This window comes from Pieris napi, chromosome 12 (genome assembly GCF_905475465.1).
Source record: "Pieris napi chromosome 12, ilPieNapi1.2, whole genome shotgun sequence".
NCBI lineage: Eukaryota > Metazoa > Arthropoda > Insecta > Lepidoptera > Pieridae > Pieris > Pieris napi.
Genome location: NC_062245.1, coordinates 4,101,356 through 4,109,494, shown reverse-complemented (window position 1 = coordinate 4,109,494; position 8,139 = coordinate 4,101,356). Strand labels below are relative to the sequence as shown.

The 8,139-nt window shown below is 33.7% G+C and overlaps 1 protein-coding gene across 3 annotated transcripts; it reads left to right on the top strand.

Moving 5' to 3' along the window:
• Window positions 1–1,999: 1,999 nt before the first annotated feature.
• On the top strand, window positions 2,000–8,092 carry LOC125054650 (cytochrome P450 4V2-like). 3 transcript variants are annotated; one of them, XM_047656662.1, is made up of 10 exons: window positions 2,003–2,214; window positions 2,763–2,852; window positions 3,577–3,690; window positions 4,224–4,409; window positions 4,724–4,920; window positions 5,714–5,765; window positions 6,121–6,304; window positions 6,587–6,738; window positions 6,937–7,110; window positions 7,906–8,092. In XM_047656662.1, the coding sequence occupies exons 1-10, from the start codon at window positions 2,076–2,078 to the stop codon at window positions 8,055–8,057; spliced, it is 1,440 nt and encodes a 479-aa protein (XP_047512618.1). In that variant the 5' UTR covers window positions 2,003–2,075; the 3' UTR covers window positions 8,058–8,092. The 3 variants fall into 3 exon arrangements, with proteins under 3 accessions (XP_047512619.1, XP_047512618.1, XP_047512622.1); XM_047656663.1 differs by lacking the exon at window positions 2,763–2,852 and having other exon boundaries at window positions 2,000–2,214; XM_047656666.1 differs by lacking the exons at window positions 2,003–2,214; window positions 2,763–2,852 and adding an exon at window positions 3,398–3,487.
• The last annotated feature ends 47 nt before the right edge of the window (window positions 8,093–8,139 follow it).

The following is an 8,139-nucleotide window of genomic DNA, read 5'->3' as shown; positions in this document are numbered from 1 at the left end:
AAAACAAAGTAGATCTTGACACATCAAAGTATTTTCCAGCTTTTAAATAACCCATTTGTTTCTCTCTAACTAATTTTATTACTTCCGCCATATGCTCTGAATCCATTCTTTTCGCTTCGTTTTTGAGTTGACGCCCGCCATTTTGGTAAAACATTAAAAAAATATATAATTAACAAAATCATCATGTCAGCTGATACTTTAGAGAACCAATTATGGAATAGTCCATAATTGGATACTGTGATCTGTCCATATTTGGATTTTCCAACGATTTCAAACTGTTATTCAGATTTTTATATTTAAGAAAGTAATATCATCTAATACCGCTAAAACATACAAAAGAACGTCTAAACGGTCTCTAAAAGCTATAAAATCAATACTCTATGCACTTGCTTTACGAAAAATACGTATTTTTAACATACCTTAGAAAGTTATGCGGTAGCGACAAAACAAAAAACTGTCACAATGACGAAAGTACTTGCTCAACTGACATGCTACAACTTGTACGCGTAAACGGGAGTAAAAGGAGACAGAAAATCATTGTTTATTGCGTATGTGAGTTTGCATTTGGGAGAAATAGGGGTATTCCATATTAGGGATACTATCCCATATTTGGTCACTTTCCTCTAGTTAAATATCAGCAAAATGCGTTTTTTGATCCGTGGTAAGAGCATCCAATGGTAAAATATCTGACCATTAGTCAAAAAAGTTAACTACTCAGTATCGGAGGGTTAAAAAGATGGCCGCTGGTAATTTATATAGTAACAGCTGTTTGTCACAGAAATCAAACTATGATAAATACGTTTATTACTATCTAATGATGAATTTAAACATATTGAGATACTTTAATTAATGAGACGATGAAGAAAACGATAATATTATATGAGAATGTGTTAATGAATGTTAAAAATATTTAGGCAATGTCATCCGCCATTAGAAACCTGGGATGATGTAGATTTTTGTCCAACCGGTTGTTTGTTTTGTTTGGTAAAACCATTTTTTACTACGGATCAAAAAACTGGCCCTAAATCAATATTTAGAAAAAAGGTTCATAGCCTCTGACTTAAGATTGTATGGCGCATTTAGCCGAAATTTGGTTTTAAATACATAGATTCTTCTAGAATGTGGCTGTGAAAAAAAAATGGCATGCGTTTTGTTGCTTGTTTTCTTAAAATGATATAGGGCTGTTTTTCGCGCACTTCCCCGATTTGTCGGCAAAGTGCACCGGGTCAGACTGTTTTCAAATTTTATGCTAAACTTCATTAATTTGCCATCAGATTCTAATGACACGACATTAGTTGTTGTTGCAAAACATCACAGATCCTTATGGTACCATGATTTAGTGTCACTCGTGAACTTAAGCACAAGTAATATTGCACCAAAGTCAACTATGAAAAAAGTATGGCGCACTTTGCCCCCATCACCTTAATACTTAAAAAGTTAATTTAACAATGACATTAGGACATAATTAACCTTAATTATAAGCAAATAAAACAGTACAACGTTACCTCGGCTTGTTTCTTTTCTCTAGGTTCTGTAGAAATTCGTTGTACGAATAAAAAACTCCCTTGACTTATTGCATATTTTATATCAGAACAGGAGGCAAACGGGCACAAGACTCCTATTGTTAAGTGACCTAAGGACATTTACAATGCTAGACGGGTCACGAGCGCGTTGACGGCCTTATAAAAATATTCTTCGCTATGCGTCCAGGTCCTCTATTATTGCGGTGTAAAGTTTTGCGGCCGCTACGCCTTTCACTTGATCTATCTGGTTGGTTCTATTATCCTAAGCAAGGTTTTACTTCAACCAATCATAGTCAAACGAAGAACATATTTGAGTGTTGTTCTTATCACCAATTTTGATAGTGGCCATATACACCGAGTACAACCGAGGTGGTTTGGAGGTTTGATAAATGTAGCCAATCTGACCGGAATATTGAGAATCTGCTGCTTTTTAAGTTGCTGTGAATTGGTCCCTAATATTATAATTAGTATATCGACTGAATTGTAATGAGCATGCTTTTAAACTAAATTGTATTATTTCATCGTTTTTCTCGAATCTATAACGGTCATATAATGTGGATTTTGTTTATCGCGGCATTATGTTGTCTATATTTGTATACATGGGTGCGTTTGTATCCGGGAAAATTTCCAGTTTATCCTGGTGTTATACCATTGCTGGGAAATGTTTCTATACTTTCTGGTGGCTCTGAAAGTAAGTCTTTCTTTAAATTTAAACGTTTATATTTCTTGTTAATATTTAGTATAAAATAATTTGTAGTTAAATTAACTATTTCATGCATTTCATTTGGACACCTTCTGCTTTTCATTTTGCCGCGATAATCAAACTTTTGTTAAATCCTAAAAGTGACGTGAGTTCAAGACGAAATCCGACGTGAGTTCAAGTTCAATTGAAATTGGAAATATTCAATTATTATAAGACAACAATTTGTCATTTGCTTGTCCCGTGAAAATCTGTCTAAGAAAAAAATAACATGGTACTTCGATACCTATTCCTGCAACGTGCAATCCGCAAGCAGCAACACGATTTTCAGTCTTCTGATGGACGTGACTAAAGGAAAATAAAGGAAGATATTTACTGTATATTCAAACCCTATGATTAGCTTCTCCACCTGGTATCTTAACATCTAAATCTAATTGCCATTTTCCGCACACATTAAACATGCGCACTTTTTAAACATAAATTTGTACATACATAATAAGTTCGTTAGATATTATAATATTAAAATTTTACCTTTTCAGAAGTATGGGAAACCATAAAGAAAATATTCAAATTTTCCTTTGAAAACGGTGATATAGTTTTAATCTATTTTGGTCCCATACCTTTTTACAGTAAGTATAAGTTTTTTTGGTTTCGGTTAGTTTATAAAAAAAAATATGTTTTGTTCAATATCAATTGTTTATCAATGATGAGAGTTATTGAAAGTGAAGTGAGGACATACAACAAACATATATATACAGAATAATTTAAAAACATTAGTACCGAGCCCACATTGCAATAATTTATGTACAGCAATGTATTTAATTATGTATGGAATAAAAAATAATTATTCAATTTAGTTCAAGTTGCCATGACCTGATAGTCTTTAAAATTACAATATGGACTTCAAAACTCCACTTCACGGTTGATTCTCGCATCAGGCATACAAAAATTAAAATAGCTTCATCTGTTACAGTGCTCGATCGACCGTCACGCGTATATGTCGGTCGTATTTCTCATTTAAAATCAAAACATATTAAATTCTGCATGGGCTGGTGCGCACTGCACTGCCACAAACTGACGGTTCGTTGAGTACACCAGGCTATAGAGTCCAGGTATCCGGTGGCTAATATCATGCATAAAATTAATTTTTATTTCCCAGTATTTTAACACGTCTAAAATTCTAATATTTATTATAATTATCAGTTCGTACGGCTGCTTAATTATCTATCTATTTATGTATCTTTTTAAATACTTGTTGTTCAAGGTACTAAAATCAGTTTTTACGTTATACTTACCAACCAAAATCTTTGTTATCCAAAAGATTTGATTTCATAAAAGTTATAAAAATTTCAGTAATCACAGATCCCGACGACTGCTACGCAGTATTGTCTTCGTGTATGCACCGGTCAGGTGCCGCAAAGAAATTTGCGAAAACTTTCATCGGCAACGGCCTGCTATTTGGTCCAGGTATTTGTCTCTCACCCGTAGTAGATGTCTTAAAATGAAAAACTGCAATCTAAGAGCGACTTATGAATCTCGAATCTATCAAAAACTTCCTTAGTGGTGAATGTCAATTTTGAGTCTAACGTTATCTTTTTATTCATATTTTTTAGGAATACCTATTAACTTATTAAAATGATAAAGTACCTAAAATTTCGCCAAAATTCTAAGACTAAAGTTAGACAAAATTATAAGACTAAAATTCGACAAACAGGGTTGTAAATGTTGCTGATAACTAAACTAACTGAGTAGAGAATAAATCCAAGCTTGAATATAAACAGAACCGCACTATAGAAAGCAATGGGAGTTTAAAAGTTTCAGCTAATTCTAAACAAGATTAGAATGCATCAATTTTTTTGTTAAAAAAAATTTATGTTAACTTTAAACAAGGCTATAATTTTTATGCAGCAAATTAAGAACAAATTAAGTAATAATAAATAAATGACCATATGCCATTACAGAATTATAATAAACATATTAAAATTATTTTTATATAACAGTTTCAGTATGGAAGGAACACCGCAAGCTAATAAACCCGACCTTCAACCAGCAAGTACTGGATGGTTTCATCGAAACATTCAATTCTCAGAGTCGACGGCTGGTGCTGGAATTGCAGGAGTACGCAGGCAAAGATTCATTTAATCAGCTCGTGTGTTTAGAAAAGAATGCTTTGGAAACTGTATGTTGTAAGTTGATATGGGTTCGTGGTCTGGGCGCGAACAAGGGTCCGCTGTTAGTGCGCCCCTTCTAGAAAGAGTGTTAGTGGTGTCGTGGGGTTTTAGTGTGTATGGACAGATTGTGAGTTCCACAAAACCCTCCACTCCAAGCAGTCGTGCCGCGGAAGGAATACGTAGTGCATTCCACAAAATAAAATCTTTATTCAAACCGCAAAAATATGGACTTGATAAAAGGCTTGCATTCTAACTTAGAATTTTAGTGCTTTTGCTTGTTTTTCTTCCATTTTACGTAGAAAATACTAAAATAGTATGATTTCTTACAGTAACAACTGCAGGAGTAGACCTTACTGATCAGAATGAATTTAATAAAAAATGTTTGATGGCTTTCCGTGGTGTTTTCAATGCTCTAGCGAAGAGAGGGATGAACCCGCTGCTCCATTTTGAATGCTTCTACAATATTTCAAATACGAAGAAAGAAGAACTACAACACGTCAAAATTACGCACGAATTAACAAATATTGTAAGTAATTGATTATTGATATTCGTTGAAGATGTAAGTCTTTTCCTGGTGGACTTCCGCAGAAACAGGGCGTGGGCATGGCATCTTTACTGATATTATAAAGCTCAAGAGATTCTTTTTTTTTCGTTTAAATTCGAATGTTGCTTCCCAAACTAATTCAGTTAAGTTCGACGGCGGTTGTTGGAGGGATGTTCAAATAAATGGAACACCATATTCGGGCTGCGTAGATCACGGGATCTCCAAAGCAAATCGCTTAGGTTTTTCAACTATCTTTAATCGTTTTAAACAAGAGCCCAGACCAAACTGACAAAAAACTTTAACTTGACTTATTTACGGGTTTTTAAAACTAAGTGACACATATGTTACCTATAAAGAATATAAATAATGTCAACCTATCAGCACGTAAACAAGAATATTATATTATATTACAATTTATTAATCTATGAAAAACCTACGGACTCTTTTATCACTATCAAAACTGACGTTTTACTAATTATTGGCTACAAGTGTAATCGTTAACGTTTCGCTTGCCCTTTTTATTACCTAACTGTTTTTTTATAAAGGAATATGTATATGTAACTACACCAACGCTATGTTACATAACTCACACAATAATTGTTTTCAATAATAGTTGATTCGTAGTTTCTTAAACGCATCCAGACATTTGAATTCGTCTTTCTTGAATTTGAAGGCGTCACCCACATCTGGTTAGGTTAGGTTAGGTGGTTTAAAGCTTATAAATGTGTAAGACTAAAACATTTTTCACGATATTATTAAATAATTACAATTATAGGTTTTAAGGAGGAAAAGAGAGAGCCAAGATAAGGAACAAAATAACAAATCTGGTAAGTACATTTATGGCATTTTATAGTTATGCAAGATAAAACTACAAAATCGGACTTTCAAATATTATAACAACGGTTCAATGACAAATAATTTTAATAATACCTAGATAATATGAAGTGGTGAGAATAAAAACTATTAATGGGATTATATATTGGTTTGATTGTGATGATGACCAATCACAATAGAAGTTTCGTTTTATATTTTCATTCTCTTGAACCTTATATAGAAACTTTGAATAAAATAATTGAATTAGCATTCTACTACTACTGTTAAACAAGAAACAGTCCATGTTCCAATGTTCTGTAGAAGTAAGGCCACTCAGAGCCACTTTTACAGTATTTTTTTTTATTTCAGACACGAAATTTAAGCCGTTCTTAGACAGACTTCTAGAGTCATCGGACAAATTGAGTACACAAGACTTAAAAGATGAAACGAACAGTATGATTCTGACCGGCTTTGAGTCCACGTCCGGAACACTTTCCTACTGCCTGCTGCTGCTAGGAACACACAATAGAATACAGGAAAAATGTTACCAAGAGTAAATAGTTGTTCACAAGAAGTTTTCTTAGTTTAATATTTAATTATTCTTTTCGAAAATCGAACATTTACTAACCTGACTTAATTTATCGTTCAAAAAGTTGTTCTAATTTGGCTTGAAGCGCGTGGTGTCCTTTCAATTTCATTTAGAAGTTATGATATAGTTTAGACAGTATCCAAACTTACAGTAAAAGAAATAAACTTTGCTTTGTTCTGATAAGAATTGGTTTAGCGGTAGGTACATACTTTTATTTTATCAATTAGCAGTATTTTTCTCTTAAAGAATAAACGAAGTGTTCGGTGATTCAGACCGAGAAGTTACCAAAGACGACTTACCCCGACTTAAGTACATTGAAATGGTACTTAAAGAGACTATGCGGCTGTGTCCTGTCGTACCGTATACTACGAGAGTTATTACTGAAGATGTACAACTTAGTAAGCAAAGACATATTACTAGAAACGTTGTAATAGAAGTGGCTTGTCGTTTTTTACATTTAAATAGATATGACTTTATTTATTTATTTTTAATTCATTAATTAAATATTCTTCGTAATAGGAAAGTCAGAATTTTGTAGTGCGCAATAGTGTTCATAAAACAATCAATAGCAATTAATTTTTCATACTATGTTTTAGAGAATGCAGTTCTGCGCAAAGGCCACCTATGCTTTGTAGGGCTGTACGGGGCCATGCATCACCCCACGTGGGGACCTGACGTAGAAGAATTCGTACCAGAGCGTTGGCTGGACACCAGCGGTCTAAATCCTAACGCTTTTGCAGCATTTGGTCACGGGAGACGGAATTGTGTCGGTAATATTTACTATAACTAAGGGAAAACGCATGGTGCGTTCAGATCCCGGCAATACACTAATTCTTCCTTTGTGTTCAATGTACAGAAATGGTAAAACCGTCATGTCTAAAAACTCAAAATTTAAGGGTGCCCGCATAATAGTCTTTTCGTGAAGTGGTAGGCTGAGACCAAGGATCTAATATTAAGTTTTATTTTTGAACCTAGATCCAGCGTAGCTCATGTTTAGCTTGGTTCTAAAGCCAGACTGTTTTGATGAAAGGAAATTAATTGATTCTACATAAAATTAAATTGCTTGCGTAAAACCTTTTCAAGGATGCACAATTCTGGTAACACAGATATTAGTCGGTAATTATTAACGGGTTTTATGACCAGACGAAAAAAGTGGAGCTACTTTAGCAATTTTCAGGGATGAAGGGAACTTGCCGAGTGCAATTTGGTTACCTAGTGTGTTAGTTAAGACAATATAAGGTTTAAAAAAAAATCCTTTCATATCCACTAAGTGTTCTCTTAACCCACATTGCTCAAACTTATGTCACAATAAAATTTATGAAAAAGATGCCATTTGAGGCTTTTATGGACTTTTTGGATTAAAAAGGTTGTTTAAGGTTCAGAATACATTTTGATATGAGATAAACAATATTTGATCGTGGTTCCGTTTCCTTCGAAGTTCACCCAAGGAGGACGGCATATGTTTTCAACACAATATCTTGACACATTACTTTTAGATTTCACGTACCAATGGCCAGTATGAGTGGTAGAACCATATTATTTATAGTAAACTATTATGTATGCAGGTAAAGTCTACGCAATGATGATGATGAAAGTGTCAATGGTACACATCCTTCGCGCGTATAGAGTAAGAGGCGATTACCACCGAATGCGCATAAAAAATATGGGAATAAACAAACCTGTCGACGGACACCAAATTACCTTATTTAACCGATAGTATTTAGTATTTTAAATAAATTACTACCACTTTTATATAATTTTTTTATTCTACAACTCTATAGAATTTGCAAATCTTTTAA

Excerpts from the sequence above, each read along its gene's own strand:
- LOC125054650 (XM_047656662.1), top strand. The coding sequence starts at position 2,076 with ATGTGGATTTTGTTTATCGCGGCATTATGTTGTCTATATTTGTATACA. Across the intron at positions 5,766-6,120 it reads GGAACAAAATAACAAATCTG|ACACGAAATTTAAGCCGTTC; the intron begins GTAAGTACATTT and ends TTTTTATTTCAG. Across the intron at positions 6,305-6,586 it reads CAGGAAAAATGTTACCAAGA|AATAAACGAAGTGTTCGGTG; the intron begins GTAAATAGTTGT and ends TTTCTCTTAAAG.